The sequence below is a fragment of the Arvicola amphibius genome, chromosome 6 (genome assembly GCF_903992535.2).
Source record: "Arvicola amphibius chromosome 6, mArvAmp1.2, whole genome shotgun sequence".
Lineage (NCBI taxonomy): Eukaryota > Metazoa > Chordata > Mammalia > Rodentia > Cricetidae > Arvicola > Arvicola amphibius.
The window spans coordinates 124,860,217-124,882,503 of record NC_052052.2 but is presented as its reverse complement, the minus strand read 5'-3'; the positions used below and the strand labels follow the sequence as shown (position 1 = coordinate 124,882,503).

General features: G+C 43.0%; 1 protein-coding gene across 1 annotated transcript in view; it reads right to left on the bottom strand.

The window, feature by feature from the left end:
• LOC119817400 (cytidine monophosphate-N-acetylneuraminic acid hydroxylase) overlaps window positions 1-16,890 on the bottom strand; it is a 64,958-nt gene extending 48,068 nt beyond the window's left edge. The window contains exons 1-5 of the mRNA XM_038334622.1: window positions 16,724-16,890; window positions 16,217-16,349; window positions 7,286-7,365; window positions 6,886-7,086; window positions 1,171-1,262 (exon numbers count right to left, since the gene is read on the bottom strand). Of these exons, the coding sequence (XP_038190550.1) occupies window positions 1,171-1,262; window positions 6,886-7,086; window positions 7,286-7,365; window positions 16,217-16,303 (460 nt within the window). The 5' untranslated portion in view covers window positions 16,304-16,349; window positions 16,724-16,890. The remainder of the gene's footprint in view (window positions 1-1,170; window positions 1,263-6,885; window positions 7,087-7,285; window positions 7,366-16,216; window positions 16,350-16,723) is intronic.
• Window positions 16,891-22,287: the final 5,397 nt, after the last annotated feature.

The window sequence follows — 22,287 nt, the reverse complement described above, 5'->3', positions numbered from 1 at the left end:
TATGTAAATAGAATGATCAAAAAGAATAAAATGCTTACAAATGAATTTAATGAAAGTAGTACCAATTTTCCACAAAGCCATGATAAGAAAAACCAGGATGATACAAAAACAAACACACAGCTCTATAGATCAGAGTAAAGAACTCAAATAAACCCACTTGGCTAGAGGCATTTTATTTTTTGACAAAGATGCCAAAAAAATCAGCAAATGGTGCTGGTAAAACTGGATACCCACATGTACAAGAATGAAAACAGACCACTGTCTCTTATCCTAATGAAAATTAAACCAAAAGGATCAAATATCTTAACAGAGGATCTGAAACAGTGAGTCTGCCAGAGGAAAAGTGGGGAAACAGTCCAAAACATAGATGGGCAATGGGTAAGTTTCTGAACAGGGCTCTAGTCTGTCAGGAACCAGCACCAATTGACAAATGGGACTTCATGACATTAGCAAACTTCTGTCCAGCAACTAGAGCAATTTGGTGAAGAAATCCCACAGACTAGGAGAATGCATTTGTTCACTATGGATCTGGAAGAGGAGTCATACCTAGAACATACAAAGAACCAAAAAAAAAAAAAAAAGCTAAACAATGAGAAATCAAGTACCTAATCAATAAATGAGCTAGTGAAGCAAGAATCCAAATCAAGCCAAATCACAACAAGCCAAGTTAAAGAATATACAGGTTTAATGGGATTCCTGAGCTCTCAGGTAGCCCCGAGGAGAACTTGGAAGCTGGGGGGGGGAGCGACACAGGGAGGGGGACAGGATGGGACAGGACACACACACACACACACACACACACGACAGGACACAATCACCCAGGGACTTTTCGGGGAGCCTTTAAATAGACTGTGGGAGTGGTCAAGGTTTTGGTGGGCTGCCTTTCCCTTCCTGGGGGAAGGGTCAAGGTTTGGTGTGCACAGGGACAGGGCCTCCAAAGATGGAGGCCAGAGACTAGGACTTACAGAGAGGAGCTGGAAATTCTCCAAGATGAAATGCAAGGGATTAATAAATGAGAAAGCAAGGCCTTGTCTCAAACAAGCTATAAATCAATCATATAGGTCTAACAGTTTAAAATCAGACCAGATGCAAAACTTGGAGATTGGAAGCCATCACGACAAAGCTGCCCTCCCCCACCCACCCTGGCAGGAAGTATGGGTGAGTGTTTACCCAGCTCGTCCTGACAGAAGCTCCCTGGAGGGTTGGTGTACTTCATGGTGCTCACATCTAACTTCCAGTTGTGCTTTGTGCATTTAACGGTCCTGGAGGGTGGGGGAGATGATAGTCAACTATAGGACACAGTGGGAGGAGTCAGTGCTGATGAAGTGGGAAGGCGACTCATGACAGGGAAGCCAAAGCAATTGATGGAATGCAAAATACATGAAAGAAAATCTATAAACAGATAATACTGTGGGAGCCAAGGAAATGCTGGCTAATCATCAAGCAATATTCTTAAATGCGAAGATGATGTCTAGTTCACACAGTGATGTGTGTTAGAGACAACAGAATGGTCTTCAGGATAAGTGACCCCCTCCTGGCCAGGGTGCAGAGGGACAGCCTGGAGTGACAGTCATCATACACAGGCTCTAGGGAAAGAAGGAAAGGCTGGTCAGTGGTGAAGCAATGGCTGTGCCCAGATAAGCAAGGTGATGAGAGGAGCTCATGCTCCTGCAGACAGCCCTTGGCCACAAACTGCTCAAGAGACCATTCTCATAACAGTGAAGTGAGGTTCAGAGAGAACATGGTCTTACATATGTCTGACTTATCTATCAGCAACTCTTCACTTTTAGTGTCCAACTAGTTTAAAATCCCCAAAAGGTTTTCCTAGAGATTAAGGTTTGAGAGTTGATTACTGGATCAGATACAATATACTCAGATAAATATGAATTTCAGACAAAGTGTGATGTGGGATTCCCTTCTGCATGCTGTAAATATGTTTTATTGCCATTGGTTAATAAAGAAGTCGCTTTGGGCCTATGGCAGGGCAGAATATAGTCAAGTGGGAAATCTGAACAGAGATATATAGAGTAGGCAGAGTCAAAGATATGCCATGCAGTTGTGAAAGGAGACAGACACTCCAGAACCTTACCAGAAAACCATGAACCTTGTGGTAAAATGCAAAATAATAGGAATGGGTTAATTTAAGATGTAAGAGTTGGTTAATAAGAAGCCTGAGCTAATAGGCTGAAAAGTGTTGTAATTAATGTAGTTTCTGTGTAATTATTTAGGCCTGAGCAGTCGGGAAATGAACGAGCAGTCTCTGCCTACAAAAGTGAGTATATTTTCTTTTCTTTTTTTCTTTTGTTTGATTTTTTTCAAGACAGTTTCTCTGTATAACTCTGGCTGTCCTGGAACTCTTTTTGTAGACTAGGTTGGCCTCAAACTCACAGAGATCCACCTGCCCCTGTCTCCCAAGTGCTGGGATTAAAGGTGTGGGCTACCATACACATTAAAAGTGAGTGTGTTTTCAAATGCATGTCTCCCATTATATTTACAACATATACTAAAATTTGTTTTTTATCAACAATTATTTGGGTACGTGTTCTACATTTCTGTTTCCTAATTTAATTCCATTTCAGAATAAGACTCAGATTATAGCAAGCTGGAGACCTTTTAGAGGAAGTGCTATGACATTTTTACTGTTTGGTTGAACTAACTTCCTTCTTTCCTTCCTTATTTCTTTCTCCCATCAACTTTTTTGAGACAGGATGTCATGGAGACCAGGCTAGCCATGACCTATTTTACTATGTAGCTGAGGGTGACCATGAACTCTTATTCTCTCCACCTCCTCCTAAGTGTTCCACCATGTGAAGCTCACTATACTTGGCTCAGTTTTATTTTGTTTTTGTTTTTGGTCTTGTTTTTCAGTCATATTTTATTCCATAGCCCAAACCGGTGCCAAACAAATAGAAATTCACCATCTCAGTCTCCCAAATACCGGAATCACAAGCATGAGCTACCATATCCAGAAAATAAAGCTGAGCAGACCTGGGGATGCTCAGTCAGAAGTAGGGTACAAAACGTTGCTTTCCTTATTCATAAATTTCTACTCAAATTCAAGAAGCAAAGAATTTTTTAACCAAAAAATGTCTCCTACCAGAAACATCATTCTTTGAAAAAATCAAAAGCATCTATTTTAACTTGTTCTTTATTTTGGTAAACATTTATTTATTTTATGTATGAGTGCTCTATTTTCATGTATGCCTTTACACCAAAAGAGGGCATCAGATACTGGTAGAGAGGGTTGTGAGCCACCATGTGGATGCTGGGAATTGAACTCAGGACCTCTGGAAGAGAAACCAGTGCTTTTAATCTCTGAGCCATCTCTCCAGTCCCTTATTCTAACTTGTAAGCATATCATGCCTACATTTCCAAGCTTGATTATATCCAGAACTTTGTGGCCCTTCCTTTCTTAGGCACGCGTGGATAACAACCTCTAAAAATTAGGTTGAGACATCCCAGATGGGACTGAAGGACCCGAGAGGGAAAGTTGGCAGATCTAAGTGTAGTTGGGTTTCAGCCTGATTGGGGTGGGCAGGAGTGGGACAAGAAAAGATGTGGGGGAGGATATAGGAGGGAGCGGGAAAGGGTTAGAAGGGGCAAGAGAGAGATAGAAGGGGGCCGGAGTGGGCATGAAGAGGAGTCCACTACACACAGAGAAGCTATGAAAGCATGTTAGACTTAAGGTCATGAAATGTATAGCACCTAAGACTGCTGATTTTAGTTATGTGTCAGGAAGAAAACTGACTGAACGGCAGGTAGGAATGGACTATGCTTGACTGTACCATGGAAAAGATGCTTTTCTAGGATCGGTAACTGCACAGAGGGCTCAAGCGGAAGAATGGAAAGTAGAGACAAATAGGGACCATCACCGGCATGCAGTTTAACTACTGAGCAATGAGCTCCACAGAGGATAAAGAGAAGAGTGCCCAGCTTCCCTGTAAAGGCTGCACAGAAAACAGGTGTGTGGGCTAGGGAATGGCTCAGTGGGTGAAGGGCTTGTCACACAAGCAAGAGAACTCGAGTCTAAACCCTATACTCCTGTAAAAAGCTAAGGGTGACAGCGTGCACCTATAGCCAGCACTGAGCGGAGACAGGAGGACCCCTAGGGCTTCCTAGCCTGATATAACCTTATTGGTGAGGTCCAGGTTCAGTGATAGACCCTCAAAAGATCACATGGAATGTGATTTAGGAAGAAACCTTCTGTCAACATCTGCCCTCCTAAGATCAACCACCTTACGGTTTTGCATGAGGCAAGAACGGATGATTTGTGGTGAGGAGCTCACTATATTTAGGTGCGCAAACTGATTGCAAAAACAACAGTTTTTCTCAATAATAATCTGTGTACACAGAAGACCACGGGAATACTAACAGTGGTGAACATTTATTGGCTGTTTATCATATACTCCAGGTGATGGTCTTTTAAACCCTTTCTGTAGAGTTTGAGTGGGTGATTCTGTGTGTGCGAGTGTATACGTGCATGTGTACAAGTCAAAAGCCACTACCAGAAGTCTTTCTCAATTTCTTTTCCACTTACTTTTTCCCTTTTATGAAATTAATTTTAATAAGCCTTTATTTAAAAAATATTGCAAATAAGTAAAAATGTCACACACCAAAATTATCTATGCCCAAAGTCTATACAACTTAATGAACATATATATATATATAATATATATTATATATATATAGTTAGGTTAGTTAGTTAGTTAGAGTTGACATTCAGAATAAATGTGAAGCTTTAGTTTTACACTTTTAGTATTGAATATATTCATGCATTTATCCACTACCCAAACCAAACCATCCATAACAGGATTGGAACTAGCACCAATCTGCTTAATATCCTCTTTCATAACACGTGTCTGCCATGTGCAACAGCTCCTTCTTCATTATTTCCACTTACTCTTTTGGAGATAGGGTCTCTCACTGATCCTCATTAATTAAACTAGACTGGCTGGCTAGGAAGCCCCAGGGATCCTCCTGTTTCTGCCTCCCCAGAGGTTGGGATTGCAGGCACACGCCACAATGCCTGGCCTTCTACACAAAAATGCTACGGATTTGAACATAGGTCCCCAGGCTTCAACAGCAAGCATTTTACCGTCTCTGAGACCTGACAACGTAGGTGGTGTTTTCATTTTCCAAATGAACAGACTGAGGCTGAGGAAGGTTATGAACCTGTTCAAGCTGATTCCAGAGCTGCTGAGCGGTGAGGCAGGCAGGGAGGAGAGCTCACACTATAGCACCTAGCTTTAGCACCCCTCTATGTGGTTAGCTACATGTAAGAAGACAGGAAACTCAGAGCCTCCCAATGACGATCAGGAAGAGAAAAACAAAACCTTTATCCACCCTGAGTTCTGCACAAAAGTACCAGAGATGAAGGAGATGAGAGTCCCTCAGAAGAAAGCCAACAAATAGCCCATCTGGAATATTACCTGCACTTTCTGACTCCAGGTGCCACAGAGATTAGCACTGGAAAGTCTAGTAACATGTACATGTAATAACATGGACTGTGAAAACTATGTGTGTAATCATACAACTCTATGGGTAGACGTGGAAACATTCTAGATTTGGAAATTGCCCTCTGCACAATGATGGGGGACATTCTTGGACAACTCCTCAGCTCCTTCTGGCATGGGAGGTCCTCCTGTCAATGTGTTGCTTTCATTGGTTAATGAAAAAAGAAACTGCCTTGGCCTGTTGATAGGACAGAACTTAGGTAGGGCGGGGAAAACTAAATGGCCTGCCGAGAGAAAGGAAGCAAGGAAGTCAGGGAGAAGCCATAAATCCTTGCCTGAGACAGATGCCAGTAAGAATCTTTGCCAGTAAGCTACTGTCACGTGGTGATATACAGATTAATAGAAAAGGGTTGAATTAATATAAGAGTTAGCCAATAAGAAGCTAGAGCTAATGGGCCAAGCAGTGATTTAATTAATACAGCTTCTGTGTGATTATTTCGGGTGCAATCTAGCTGGGTGGCCGGGATGAACAAATGGGCCCTCTTCCTGCAATATCCCTCTAGTACCGAACTATCCACACATGAGCATCAATGACACAAAGGGGAAAGGCCCAACACCCAGGGACTCAGCCCACACAGCCCAGGATAGACTGCAGAAGACTCAGAGCAGTGGTTCTCAGCCTTCCTAACGCTGTAACACTTAAATACAGTTCCTCAGGCTGTGCTGACCCCCACCTATAAAATCTTTTTCTTACTACTTCATAACTGTAATTTTGCTACTGTTATGAATTGTAATGTAAACATTTGTGTTTTCTGATAGTCTCAGGCAACCCTTACGAAAGGGTTGTTTGATCCCAAGGGGTCGTGATCCACAGGTTGAGAACCACTGTTCGAAAGGATTTGGTATCTGTAAAGCAACTGACGAAACAGATGCCCAGGAATTTCTCTCTCTATTTCTCTCTCTCTCTCTCTCTCTCTCTCTCTCTCTCTCTCTCTCTCTCTCTCTCTCTCTCTCTCTCCTCCTTCCCTCCCTCCGTCCCTCTCTCTCTCCCTCTCTCCCTCCCTCCCTCTCTCCCTCCCCCCCTCCCTCTCTCCCTCTCTCTCTCTCTCTCTCTCTCTCTCTCTCTCTCTCTCTCTCTCTCGCGTGTGTGTGTGTGTGTGTGTGTGCGCACGCTCACACCTGCAACCCAAACATTCCCGTACAAGTACATATACTCTAGAAGTAGGCTACCATGACTAGGATTGTCAAGCTAATTTAGAGTTCTTAGAGAAAAGAGAAAGTAAATATAAGCAAAACATAAAATTTTGAAGTCTGGAAACTGTCCCAATGAAACAAGAAGAAAGCTTACTAGAAGCTATTTGCTGATTATGTCGTTTAAAATATCTAGATGAGCAAACAGGGCCCCTGGCAAGAGAGCAAAGGACCCGTGTACCTTGCATCTAAATCCTCGATGTCTTTAATGAACAGCCCTCCCTGATGTTTGCAGAGGTTCTTGCATGCCTTGAGGTGACCCTTCTTCTTGTAAATGATATACTCTTTGCCAGTAGTCTTATTCCTAAAAAAGTTGATTCCTTCATTGAGGTTGGCAGTTTCAGCGGGCGACAGAGACAGCAGGGTCTCAGATGTCTGTTTCCTGTGAGGGAGAGCCGACATTATGAGAAGCATTAATGGTGCTGAGTTTGAAAGATAAACACTCTGAACCGATAGCTTAAAAGTCGGTCTTCCTCAGCTCAGGCTCAGTGCCCTCCCCCCCCTGCCAATAGTGCCCTTTCTCCACTCTTTAAACGCGTGCGCATGTGCTTTCCTACAGAGCGGAGTCCTCTCTCACTTGCCTGTCCATCGCCTGCCAGCTCCTGGGTATTCCAAAGCAATTGCCGGAGGTTCCTTCTTCTTCTGCGGCTTTTCTTTTCTCCTGCCAGGAAGATGAAAAAGGCGGTAAACTGCCTGGAGAGAGAATGCTTACTCAAAGTCACTTTTCCGTTAATGGTGTTTCCTCTCTCCACCCCCACCTTTTTTAAAAGCCTGGGTCTCCGGCTCAGCCTTCCCTTTCATTTTTACAACTGAACATCCCTCAGCCTCAGATGGCGTTTAGGTCCTCCAGGATGGCCATCTGCCTGTAGGTTCAGCTGGAACTTGCCCCTCCTTGGCCAAGCCTCCTGGATCCATCACTGACTACTCCAGGCAACCCCACCCGGCAGAGTACCACCTGGTACCCTGCCTGCTCTCTGTATATGTGTCCTCTTTGAAAGTCCTGTCTTGAGTTTTTCTTTTCCGCCACTTAGCTCACCATGCTGTCTTCATCGGTTAGCTATTTAACAAATTAACCCTCTCAGGCATTAAGTTTGAATGATTTACAGAAAACTTTAGCAGCTGATGAGGTATTGAAACACCAGGTTTGACTGCAGCCCAGTTTCTGAACAGGCTCTCTCCACTGGGGACTTTGAATCCTAACAAAGGTGAAGTTCTGTGAGGGAGGTTTTTTTCAAAATGCACCTTTTCCCCTTATCTGTGGTGCCAAGAAATGTGGGTGTATGTGGTTTACTTGTATCTTTTACTCCAAACTTAAACTACCTCATAATTTCTCTCCTCCCCTCATGTTGCCTTTAAAAATGAGCTCAAGTGTATGTGGGGATGGTTTCATTTTCAGTCCATAAATGTCTGAAACCAGAAGGCAAAAAAAAAAAAAAAAAAAAAAATAGGGGGTGGGGGATGGGTGGGGAACGTGGCAGGATGAAGAGCTCAAGCCATTCCCAGTTTTCTACAGAGGGTGGCACAGCTCTGGGGCAGATACCCATCTTACGGCACAGCCACTGCCACCTCTGTCCCCTGCGCCTCCCAATTCTGTTTACAGCACATGTTGGCTTATTCCCGGGAAACGTTTTAAGCGAATATGGTAGGAAGGAATCCATTACAAAACTTGTGAATCACTTTACAGTGTAAACAGCTAACACCCACTTAAAAGCAAGCACAGGCGCCACGCTTCTGGTGGGGAAAGGCACGCAGAGAAGCCATCTTCAGATGCTGTGATCTTTGGATTGCTTGGCTGAATGGATCCCAAGACCACTGTGTTAGGGTGCCAGCTGTGTCACCCACTGAAGAAAGCAGGTGCAATGAACTTCAGCTCTTTCTAGCATCACATGCAACCACAATGGAGAAAACACAAAGCAGAAAAATATTGGAGCGCCAACATACAAGCCTGTTTTTGAGACAGGGTCTCCTGGAACCCATTTTGATCTCAAACTCATTATGTCGGCAATGACTGAATCTCCTGCCTCTACCTCCCAAGTTCTGGGTTTACAGGTGTTCCTACTACGTGCACCAACACCTACAGCTACATGGTCTAAAGTATGTTTTTCAGCATTTAGTTTTACCCTAAGTATTTTAAAAGAAGCCTTTAGGGGGCAGTAGCTGTCGAGGACGGTGGATGAAGGCTCATAGGATCCCAGCCCTGGGCTCTGCTGCAAGCCTGCATAGGAACCATGGCTCCGTGTATACACCACATCGGATGGTAGAGATTGCTCTGTGAGGGTACCACCATGTCTGACCCAGCCTGAAGCCTCCTGACTGCTGCCACTCTCCCTGCAGGGAGAGCTCAGACGAGGTGGAGCAGACGTCCACGGTCGAGAAAGCACCACACACCCTGGTTCCTGATAAGCAAGACCCTGAGGAGAAGCTGCAACCACAGCTCTACCCATCCAGCCACACCCTGACTGAGAGGAGTCAAGTGACAGCGGCAGGGGTTGTAGGTCTCAGCTGAAGCCTTCCGGTCACCTTAGAACAGGACCTGGACAGCAGAGGGGTCACCTCAGATGCCGTGTATAAGGATATCGACAAGGGGAAGCTGAGCCCGGAGGTATTAGCACAAACCTCGGGATCTGTCCATGTGAGAGGCCCTCAAACTCCACTCCAAGAGGAGATTGAAAAGTGCCTAGCGCAGATGGCTCAAGTTTAAAAGAGACCTTTGCTTGTGTGGAAAAGGATAAGGATGGATGACGTTCCTGCCTCTGAGCCTGATGGGAGACTCACCATGGAATGTTGACAGTTATTTGAAGCATGAACCCCTCTGAATTCTTGTCATCTCTCCGAAGAATCACAAGACCAAGGAGCCCTAAGTGCCCTATTTGCCTATGAGTGGAGTCAGGCTAAAAATGAAAACATCCCTAATACAGCACAAGAGGCACAGCATGTCAGGATGCTGGGGAAGGAGGTTAGGAGGCAGGCACAGGGGGATTGCTGCACATTCACGACCACCCTGGGCTACAAAGCAAGACCCTGTCTCAGAAACAAACAAAAAAGCTGGATGCATTGGCTGTATTAATTAGTGATTAATACACATTGACCACTGCCCCCCTCTTTTTTTAATCAGGATTTCTGTGTATAAGGAATAAAGTAAATCATGCAAATATTTTGAAAAAAAATTACCACAAAGTAAAGTGCTTATTTCAACAAAGACAATGTTACTGATCTACTACTTCCAAGATCTGTAGCAAGTTAGATGTGGTGGGTTCACATCTGTTATCCCAGTACTGGGAAGGCTGAGGCAGGAAGATTGTGAGTTCAAGGCCTGCCTCAGCTTTGGGAAATTACTTTGAAACTCAAAATCTAGAGCCATGCTGAGTATGGTGGCGCACACCTATAGTCTCAACAGTTAGGAGGCCAAAGCAGAGTAATCAGGAGTTCAAAGCCAGTCACATACATATCAAGTTCCAGGATAGCCTGGGCTACAGAGTGAGATACAGCCTCCAAAACTAATAACAATGTAGACCTCCCAATAATATAAACAGGAGGAGAGTTCTCTGGGGTATGATTTCACTCATGCTGTGATGCTGTCACCATCATGAGAATCACTAGAGCAATGGTTCTCAGCCTACGGATTACAACTCCTTTGGGGCCAAACGACCCTTTCGCCAGGGTTGCCTAAGACCATCGGAAAGAAAAGCAGTAGATGCATTGCAATTCATAACAGTAACAAAATTACAGTATGAAATAGCAATGGAAATAAATTTATGCTGGGGGCAGTGACCACAACATGAAGAACTGTATTAAAGAGTTGCAGCATAAGGAAGGGTTGAGAACCCTGCTCTAGAGGACAATGGTCATGGCTTCTAGCTCAAGGCTGAAGGTTAAGGGAGAAATAGGGATAAGAATATCAGTGAAGCTGTGCCCAGCAGAACAGGAGGCCGTATTGAAGGCACTTCTCATAAACCAAGAAATCCTCCAGGGCTGTATTTAGAAAAGGGAATGGAAGGGAGAGGATTGTCCGTTTTATAGGTCCATGTTGCTATTCACGATTTCTTTCTAAATTTATTCATGCATAATTTTATAATGTGTGTGATCACAGCCCCCACTTCCATTATCCTCTCTCATCCATTACCCTACCACCACCAAACCTCTCCTTCTCCCCAAGTCCCTCTCCTACCCTTGTATCTTTTTCTTTTTTTGTGGACAGTTCTATTGTGAACTTGTATAGAGGGCTATTTACTTGAGCAAAGGCTATGCCACTGAGAAATATGACTTCTCATTCCCCAGAAAGCATTGACTGCCTATTGTCAGATCCAAAGGAAACTCCCCCACAATTTGGCACCCATGCCCCTCTAACAAAGGAGCCATTTCCTTATCATTGTCAGAAGAGGCAAACGGCTGTCTATGGTGCCTATTTTCATACCAAACCCATGCTGGCCTCACTCAGTATCCTAAGTACCAGCTGCTCCTCTTCAGCTCTTTTCACCCAGCCCTCTCCCCTAGTTCTTGTTACCAGGACACTTACCCTTCTCTCTCCCACCCTTTCGTCCCTTGTTCTCAGCTCCCTTCTGGAGCTTTCTCACCTCCACCTAGGAGCTGCTCGGGACTATGTTCTTGCTATCTGCCCTCTGCCGCTGGAGCCTTCTGTTCAAGTCCTGCTGTTTCCTTATGCCTTCCTGGGACTCTATAATATTGGGTTCCTCCCATGTGTAGATTCCGTTTGTGACCTTCCCCCCTTATCTTACCTTATTCTATTCTTTTTTTCCTTCTCTGACTCAGAGATTGCGTCAAAGCTTTGCTGTCTTTCTACAAGGGACTTGGCTTTACTACAGCTCAACAGGTAAAATGTGGCATACTCGATTTTCAGTTCTTGCAAATTGTAACAACTTCCACCACTGCACAAACAAATATTCCTCAAATCTCTTCTGTCTAAACTTTCTTGGCTCTACACTCTCAAAAGTCTCTTATTTAAAGCTTTTTCTTTTATACTTCTTTCTTCTATAGTTCTTGAAAATCCCTGATTTATTTGCTCTTTGCTCTCAAAAAAGTATCTTAAGAATATGCTGAAAACTCTATCTCAGGATTTGTAAGTCCATTAGGTGTGGTTGAAAATCTATAATATCTGGGATTAAGAGCACTGGCTGGTCTTCCAGAAGTCCTGAGTTCAATTCCCAGCAACCACATGGTGACTCACAATGGTCTATAATGAGATCTGGTGCCCTTTTCTGGCATGGAGGCAAACATGCAGACAGAACACTGTATTATAATAAGTAAATAAATCTTTGAAAAATCTATATTTGTAACAAAAAACTTAAAAAGCTTAAATCTTGTAATGAAAGGCTAATGATTAAAAAAAATCTGCACATAGGTAATCTTAATTTGCTACAGCACACTATATAAGTGACCCACATTTTGTTTAGTAAAATAGATGTTTTTTTTTTTTTTTTTTTTTTTGGTTTTCGAGACAGGGTTTCTCTGCAGCTTTTTTTTAGAGCCTATCCTGGAGCTAGCTCTTGTAGACCAGGCTGGCCTCGAACTCACAGAGATCCGCCTGCCTCTGCCTCCCGAGTGCTGGGATTAAAGGCGTGCGCCACCGCCGCCCGGCTCAAAATAGATGTTTTTAAATAGCAAAAATGCAGCTTGTCTCTGTTGGGAGCAGTGAGACCCCAGATCCTGAATTTCTTGTAATCCCCTGATCTGAGTGCCTACAGCTGCTCTGAGCACGAGACCTTCAGGAGTTCCTGATGGCAGGAGAGTGGTTTCTGGTGGGTTTGGCTGGGGCGTGGCTATATCTATATAATCTGCCCCGAACACAATAAAGGGGGCATTCTTGAGGAATTCAAGGATGACCCGTGTTGCTGTCTCTCTGTGTTTGTGTATTTTAACCTCCTGCCCCTTGCCCGAAACTCTCATCAAACGCAGACAAGGGGTCATGGTGCGTGGCAACTGGAGGTCTCCACCGAGATATCGGCAGTCTCTATCTTGGCTAATGACCTCACCAGGATGAAAGCAACCATGTGGCTGGCAGCCATCTTTATTAAGGCTAAAGAAAGTGCGTGCCAGGTAACTTCACCACTGTCTTGATTAAGATGACCACATGATGTAAACAAACACTCATAAAACCTCATAGTCCTAATGAGCCCTCTGTTTATTGTTTAATATGATTAAAGGAGACTTCCTGAAACTTGCCAGGTGATATATATCAACAAAGGTTACTGCTGCTCTTCCCTGGAATTGATCATTATCTCAAATATTCTCAGGAACCCTAAAGATACTTCATCCACAGACTGCAGGAAGCAGTTTGGAAAACATGATACCTACGATTCCTTAGAGGGATGTGGGAGGCTGTTGGCTATTTGGTGGGCTATAGATGTTTGTTATATTTAGGGGAATATGGAAATATAAGAATGATATGATAAAAGGGTAGATTATTGAATATATTTTTAAAACAATTATTAATCTCAAGTATTTTGTATTGGTATTGACTTTTACATATTGATACAAATTTAGGGTCATTTTTGTTAACACACACTGTATATATGTTTCTATTCTTGCTTAAGGTATTGTACCTATACAGGTCCTTTGAAAATGTAAGGTAAATTTCTAGCTTTTGAAAGCTATTATTATAAACTATTTAGGATAATCAAGAAACATAGGTTAGCAATTAGTCATTTATAACAGCCAAACTTGAAGATATGTAAAGCATGTTTTCTAGATCATACTGAGATATATTTTAGGTAGATAAATGATCTTCAAACACGTCAAAGATCTATAGAATATGGCATTTAAAATATTTTGTTAATTCAGAACTTTTCATGACAATGAGATACATCTGCCCCTGGCAGCACCAATTTACTTCATAAAAGAATCATGGGCATTGAAGAAACTCCATAGGAGTTTGCTTTCATTGTGACAAGGCTAGCCATTTGGGCAAGAAACTGTTTCGCCTTGACTGTTGACAGTGTGCTGTGCAGACTGGACATGTCACAGAAAAGTGACTGCTGAACTTTGCCAAAGCAAGGTGGGATAATCCTTCAGAGTTCCTGCTTCATGAAAGAGTCTTCCAGACATTCTACAAGACACAGAGGAAAGTGACCGATGGTGTTGTTAATACAAGGCAGGACCGTTCTTTATATTTCCTGCTTCACCAAAAAGACTGCCAGACACTCTAGGCCTGTAGGTTTAAGATGGATGCCCCAATGTTGCAGAGGAACTTCGGATGATTGTTCAGGCAGCCAGATGTCTCTGTCTAGAGTCTTGGAAGTTGCTTGTAATGCACTTCCTATTTACTTAGGTAATATTACTTCCCTCTGGGTCTTTGATGGAGTTGAAGACTAGATAGTTATAGTTGGAGCTTTCCTTAGTTATGATATAAAGTAAATTAGGTGTAAAACTTTGGGTTCACTAAGGTAGGATAGGCAAAACATTATTTTCTGTGAATATGCTAACTACAAATGGACGGACTATCATAAATATAATTCTTACTTGATAATTGCTTTTGTTGTATATACCTTTACTATGTTAAAGTTAAAACCGTTCTTTTTATTTAGACAAAAAGTGGGAAATGTTGTGGAATATTATTTTAAGGTGTGTTACATTTGTTTATACTGTGGAACATTTGTTTTAATAATGCAAAGATGTGTTGCAAAAACAAAACAAAACAAAAAAGCCGAGCCATGGTGGCGCACGCCTTTAATCCCAGCACTCAGGAGGCAGAGGCAGAGGCAGGTGGATCTCTGTGAGTTTGAGGCCAGCCTAGTCTACAAAAGTTCCAGGACAGGCTCCAAAAGCTACAGAGAGACCCTGTCTCGAAACAACAACAACAACAACAACAACAACAAAAAGCAAAGATGTGTTGCATTATTTTATGTTGCATTTGTTTAACTCTGTGAAGCTGTGATTCTTTGCCTGTCTAAAACACCTGATGGTCTAATAAAGAGCTGAACAGCCAAAGCAAGGCAAGAAAAAGGATAGGCAGGGGTGACTGACAGAGAGAATAAAATGGAGGAGAAATCTTGGAAGAGGAGAAAAGAGCAAGAGAGAACTAGGAGAGGAGGATACTAGGAGCCAGCTACCCAGCCATGAAGTAAGAGGAAAAGTAAGATATACAGAAGAAAAGAAAAAAGCCCAGAGGCTAAAGGTAGTCTGATTAATTTAAGTTAAGAAAAGCTGGATAGAGCATTATTTGTAATAGCTAGAACCTGGAAAGAACCTCAATGCTCCTCGACTGAAGGATGGATAAAGAAAATGTGATACATTTACATATTGAAGTACTACTCACTGGTAAAAAGTAATAACATCTTGAAATTTGCGGGCAAATGGATGAAACTAGAAAAAAAAAACATTCTTAGTGGGGTAATCCAGTCCCAGAAAGATGAACATGGTATCTACTCACTCATAGGTGGAATACTAGCTGTAAAGCAAAGGATAACAAGCCTATAGTCCACAATCCTAGAAAAGCTAAGTAACAAGGTGAGCCCTAAGAGAAACTTATATAGATCCCTGGGGAAGGGAAAATAGACAAGATTTCCTGACAAAATTTGGAGCACTGAAAGATAAAAAAAATGTGATAAGGTGCCGACCCATCATAATCTTAAACTGACCCAAGGACCATTTGAACCAATATCAGAAATAAAAAGGACAACACTACAGACCCCTGTGATTATCAGAGGAACAATAAAAGGATGCTATGAAAAGCCCTGCTTAAAGATTAGCTAAGCTATATGAGACAGACTACAACACACACACACACACACACACACCAACATAAAAATAGCAACAATAAAAAACTACTCCAAAAGAAAACTATCAAATTATCAATATTTAATTATATGATGATAAAATATTCATTCCAAAACACCATAAGAGAGTAAAAAGATAAAAAGTAAAGATGACCAATTTATTTGTGTAAATGACAAAAGAATTCTCTGCAGAGCTTCTAAGAATTTCTAAAAATTCATGATTACAGGAAAAATAAGTCAAAAATGTTTGGATGGGCATTTCACACAAGAAAATGTTCAAATTGTCAATAAATGTTTAGCGGGAGCCAAGCATCTCTCATAGTTGTGGAAATGAAAACTAAAGTCATGCCAAGATATGGCTGTGCCCACCAGATGAACTAAGATCAAACACCTGAAAATACCAAGCATTGGTCTGGGGGTGCTGGCACTGGAAAATCTGATAAGTTACTATGGGTAAGAATATGATTCAGTCACACTGAAAAACTGTGGCTTTGGCTGTTAAAACAGAAAATACACATGGGCCCCGTCTCCCACTACCATTCTAGTCTCAACACTAGACAGGGATATGCATATGTTCTTCGAGACACATGTACAAGAATGTGCATTATTTACATTAGCACTGAACTAGAAAGCTCAAAGGGTCAATAATGAACTAATAAATTATAGCTGTATAGGTTTTATAGGTAAATTGCACAGTATCATATTAAGGTAGCATGACAGAATTCAGCAGGAAACATAAATAATTTAAACAACTTGCAAAGACATGTAACAATAACTCACCCATGACACTGGGGAGAAGAAACCACGTAGAGAAATGTATGCCATGATTTCATTCAGATGAAGTTCCTCAATGGGCAAAGTCAACATTCATTGTTTAATAATATGAGCAAAATGTTGCATCTTCAGTGGGAGACTTATAAATAGAAAAGAACGAGCTATGATGAATCAACTAAATAATGATATAGAAGCAGGTTTGTAGCTAAGTTTATGCAGCCATACTAGAAATGAAGAAAACTACAACCAACCATCTCTGCCTTCCATGCTCCAGACAGAAAAAGTAGAGCAGACCAAATCCAGGGTGGGCAGAAGGAAAAATTCAACAGAGTGGACGTTAGTAAGGAAGAACAGAACACAGCAGGAAAATCAACCAAATGAGTGGTTTCAAAAACAAATTTGAAGGATCCTCTGGGAAAATTACAAATTTCAGAAATAAAAGAGGGTGTTAATTCCCACCGTCTCTATAGAGGCAAAATAGGTAAATAGCTAGAGAAACACAAACTGTCAAACCTGTCTCATAAGGAAATAAATATTTGCCGTAAGTCCATTCTAGGTGAACAGATTGCATTAATAGAAACGAATCCCCTTTCCTCAGCCGCTGACAGTGTTCTTGACCCTTCCCAGGGTGTTAAGGTAGCCTTGAGGTGAGGCCCTCATAGCATCTGAGGGCTAGCACGGCACCCGAAGTACTCACCAAATCGTAGGTCTGAACCAAATCAGCTGCCTCTGCTTGACCCTTGCCCTCTACCACAAGGTGTCCAGTCACAGAGGATCAGATCAATGCCTTCATTAAAGAAACCAGTATGAATGTTGATCTTTTCTGGCCTGGCTTATGTGCAAAGGCCTTGGCTACGGTCAACATTGTGAGTCTCATCAGCAAGGCAGGGCCTGGTTGTCCTGCTCCAGTGCTGAAGTGGCACCAGCCAGCGGTCCTGCCTCCTCCACTGCTGCTGCCCCAGCTGAGGAAAAGGAAGTGGAAGCAAAGATGGGAGAATCTGAGGAGTCTGAGGATAATACGGGCTTTGGTCTTTTTGACTACACCTCTTTTGTTGATGTGTTCAGTAAAAAGCTGAATGTAAAAAACAAAAGGAATCTCAGCAGCTCTATAGCTGAGGGTATAGCTCAGCTGCAGAGCGTGTATAGAGAGCACGCTAGGCCCAGAACCAAACAAAACTTCATTCCAGAAGTGAAGCACAAGCCCACACAGCTTCACTGATGAACTAAGCAAACATTTACAGAAGTATTAACAACAATCTTCAGCACACCCTTCCAGACCAAATGGGATTTCTCCCCCGTCCCCCAAAACAAGCTTTCTTTAATATCTGAAAATCAATTTATGGACCAGCAAAATTGTTTGGTGGGTAAAGGTGTTTGCCTCCAAGTCTGAAGACCTGAGTTTGATCCCTGGGGCTCACCTGGTGGATGGAGAGAACCAACTCACACAAGTTGTTCCCTGACCTCCATGTGTATGCCAAAATCATATTCACAAAATATGAGATTCACAAAATCAAATGGAGCAATTTCTTAAGATGAATTCATACAGCATATTCACATCATAAAAGATAATCACAAAAGCTGCGGAAAGACGAAGAAAAAAACCCTCTTGTCCTTAAAAAAACTGTTACAAATCTACAGCTGGAAGAAATTCCTACAATCCGACTATAGTAATCTAAGAAAGCCCCACTTGTAACGTTAATATCAAAAGAGGAAATGCTTCATCCCCCAACATAGGAGGAAAAATTAATGATGTCTGTTCTTCCCACATCAGTTTATCATTGTAGCAGAGGTTCTAACCAGAAAAGTTAGGCTAAAAAAAGTTAAAGTATCCAGATCAGAAAGGATCTGTAAAACTCTTTGCAGACAACATGACCATATGCAGAAAAGCCTGAGGTCACCAAAAACAACCTCTTAAAGCTAACAGACAATTCCAGTCGGAATGTAATCTTAAAAAAAAAAAAATAATGGGCTGGAAAAATGGCTCAGTGGTTAAAAGCACGTGTTTCTCTTGCAAAGGCTGGGAGTTTGATTCCCAGCACCCATGTTGGACAGCTTAAAATCCACCTGCAACTCCAGCTTTAGGGGATCCAACACCTGGTATCTGTGGGCACCCACACACATGTGGCATATACACACAGGCACAAAAATAAATCTAAAAAATTTAAAAAGGCATCTAGCTCATGAGAAGACATCTATAAAGCACTGTTTAAAAGAAGTAATGACCTAAGAAAGAGAGAAAGATGTCCTCTATTCAGAAAGACTCAAAGTCATCTGGCCTCTCCACGTTCATCTACAGAGTTGGTGGAGTTCTCATGCAAATCCTGGACATTGGCAAAGGGGACTCAAAGGGTCTCAGCAATAATCTGGAAGAAAAACAGCAGTGCTGTGAGAATCATGGCTAGATTTCAACCCCACAAAACCACACAGTCAGCAATGGAGGCAAACGTATGCATGGATGCGATGGACGTGAGCATCCAGAAATAGAGGTGTGAGTACTTAGTCCTTTCCAGCCCCTGGCGCAGGGATAACAAAAAAGACACAAGCAAAAGACGAACTGCACTCCTACCGCAAATGACACACAGAAATTAACTCAATACTCATCACGGAGGAAAATGTAACAGCTAAACTATAGAACTGCTCAAAGTAAATGATGACGAGCTTGCTTCGAGAGTTTCTGGACTGAGAAAATGTCACGACCATTCAAGGACTCTAAAGTGGCTGAGTTCATGAGGTTCCTGCTTTCAACAGGCCTGAGAGGGACAACGGAGCAAGCCCTTCCCATCCCACACTATCCAGAGGCTCTGTGGCGCCACCTTTTGGTTGGTGATGTGGAATCAGCCCAAATGTCCATTGGTGGATGCGTGGATTAAGAAAATGTGGTATATTTTGGTTGGTGAACCTAGCCTTTAACAGATGAGCCATAGGACTCCCGGCAATGGGAGGTATGAAGCCTGAACTAACCATCTCCTGCAACCAGGCAAGACTTCTGGTGGAAGGATTGGGACCCCAACCGAACCATAAAACCTTCGACCTACAATTTGCCCTGCCAACAAGATGTGCTGGGGTAAACAGGGGGTGCAGACATTGTGAGAGTGACAAGCCAATGACTGGCCTAGCTTGAGAACCATGCTACAAGAGGGAGCCCACTCCTGATACTGCCTGCAGGGCCCGGATTCAGAGGCTAGGTAGCGCAGGGATGAGGATAGGGATTCCTAATGATACTCTGCTATACTCCTTAGGTGAAGCTTGGGGAGTCCTATAGAAGAGGAGAAGGAAGGATTGTAGAATCCAGAGGGGTCAAGGACACCACATGAAAATCCACACACCAACTAACCTGGGCTCATAGGGGTCCACAGAGACTGGGCGGACAATGAGGGAACCTGCATGAGACTGACCTAGGTCCTCTGCTTGTATTTTAGAGTTGTGTAGCCTGTGGGACTCCTAACAGTAGGAGCAGGGGGCTGTCTCTAACTCTTTTGCCTGCTTTTGGCACCGTTTCCCTCCTACTGGGTTGTCTTATCCAGAGGGGAGTGCCTAGTCTTACCGCAACTTGATATGCCATGTTTGGTTGATATCCATAGCAGGCCTGTCCTTTTCTGGAGAGAAACAGATTAAGAGTGGAGGGTGGGAGGGGGCAAAAGGGAGGTAGGGACAGAGCAGAGAGGAGGGAGGACAAACTACTGTTGGGATGTAAAAAAAAAAAAAAAAAAAGAAAAGAAAAAGAAAATATGGCACATATACACACATAGTGGAATGTTAGTACCATAAAAAATGAAGTTGTGTCATTAGCCCAATGAGCTTGGAAGTCATTATGTTAAGTGAAACGAGCTTGCGCAGAAGTGCAGACATTACCTCGCCTGTGCGGAGAAGCTGAAAGTGCTGGCATCACTGACCTACAGAGCAGAATAATGGCTGGCAGTGTGCCTCGCTCACAATAACACGTACGCTTTGAAGTCGTTAGAAGGTTTGAGTGCAGCACCACAAAGATACAGTAAATACTGATGGGTAAAATGACTACCCCAATTGGTCACGTTCCGTATGTGTATAGAAATGCCCCCCCCCGTATCCCATAACCGTGTACCATTATTGTGTATGAAATGATTAAAAATACAATAACTAAAAAGTGAAAGAATTCGACTTCAGAGGAGAGTCAGAAAGAAATTCTCCCAGAAGATGATCAGATAAAAAAGCAGCCCATACCAAGGGATGTGGGTAACCCAAAGCTGAAGAAGACCAGGAAATGACTCTGCTGATGAGCTCCTGAAGATTAGAAGTTGGTGTTGTCACATATAGACCCACCCGGAAAACGGAAACAGACAAGATTGTCAGACAAAATTTGGGAGCATGGGGGCAGGGGGTAGAAGGAAGGGTAGAAGGGGAGGATTGGGGAGAGCTTGAGGGAATGGGATAGTTGAGATGGAGGAAGGACAGAGATGAGAGCAAGGAAAGAGATATCCTGACTGAGGGAGCCATTATGGGGCTAGCAAGAAACCTGACTCTAGAAAAAAATACCCAGAAATCCACAAAAGATGACCCCAGCTAAGACCCTAAGCAATAGAGGAAAGGGTGTCTGAACTGGCCTTGCCCTGTAGTCAGATTGATGATTATCTTAAATATCACCATAGAACCTTTGTCCAACAACAGATGGAAACAGAGGCAGAGACCCACTCGGAGCACTGGACTGAGCTCCCAAGCTCCAGTTGAAGAGTAGAAGGAGGAAGAGTAGAGCAAGGAAGTCAAGACCTGGAGGGGTCATCCACTGAGACAGTTTGCCTGAGCTAATGGGAGCTCACCAACTCCAACTGGACTGGGAGTGAAGGAGCATGGGAACAAACAAGTCCCTCTGAAGGGGGTTGACAGCTGGGGCAGACTGAGGGGCCACTGATAGTGACACTGGGATTTGTCTCTACTGTATTACTGACTTCGTGGGATCCTATTTTCTTTGGATGTATACTTTGCTCAACCTAGATGTAGTAGGGAGGGCCTTGGACTTTCCACAGGGTGGGGTGCATTGCCCTCTCTTAGGATTGGAGCAGGTAGGGTGGGAGGATGTGTGAAGGGAGTGGGAGGGGACTGGGAGGAGGAGAGGGAGTGAGAATTTGGATTGGTATTTTTTTAAAGTAATAAAATAAAAAGGAGAAGTCAGTGTTGTCCTAAAGAGTGGGTAAGAGGAAAGAAATAGACAAATAAAAGTAGGTGAGAAGGAGGGAGGGAAGGACAGAAGGAGGGAGGCAGCAGGCAGACAGTCAATCAGACAGACAGGGAGGGAGGCAGCAGGCAATGAAATGACCCAGCAGATAAAGCACTTGCTACACAAGCCTGAGAACCTGAGTTCTATCCACAGAACCCACCTAGCACCAGGAGAGAATCTAGTTCACTAAGTTGTCCTCTGACCTTCACAAGTGCACTGTGACACATACTCCTCCAGCACACACACACACACACACACACACACACACACACACACACACACATTGAATGAAAGGAGTTACTCCTTCATTACTTTTGTGCATAGATAACTTATGTAAAAATGATATGCAGTTCAAAAGACATTGCCCCACTACTAGCATCCCATTCAGTCATTAATAATAAGCTCACTGTATCATTATACTGCAAGAATATGTCTCCAAGATGAGAATACTAAGGTTTTCATGTTCTCGTTCAGTTTGTTGGGCTCCTAGAGCAAACGTGGTCATGATCCACAATTCTACCCTTCTGGGATCCTGACAGAACTGTACTAAGATATAACACTATTCTCTTCCTCTGAGTCTCTCTCGAGTTCTTTATAGAATGTTGGATTTCCTCTCCTGCATACATAACCCAGCTATTCCTTCCTTTACCTTAGCTCCGGTTCTTCCCTCTCTTCATTTATGCCGAGACTTTGCCTTCTTTGGGAGGACATTGGGTTTGCTAGTTTACTTAGTTCTGCTTCCTCCATCCACGCCCATTTCTATGGTGTGAAGATGCACAGGTGCAGAAACCAATGGACTATTTTTACTACCAGGCAGTACACGTACATTCACACTTCACTCTAGCATTGCCGGATGGGACAGTGGCATCATCAGCCACTTAAGAAT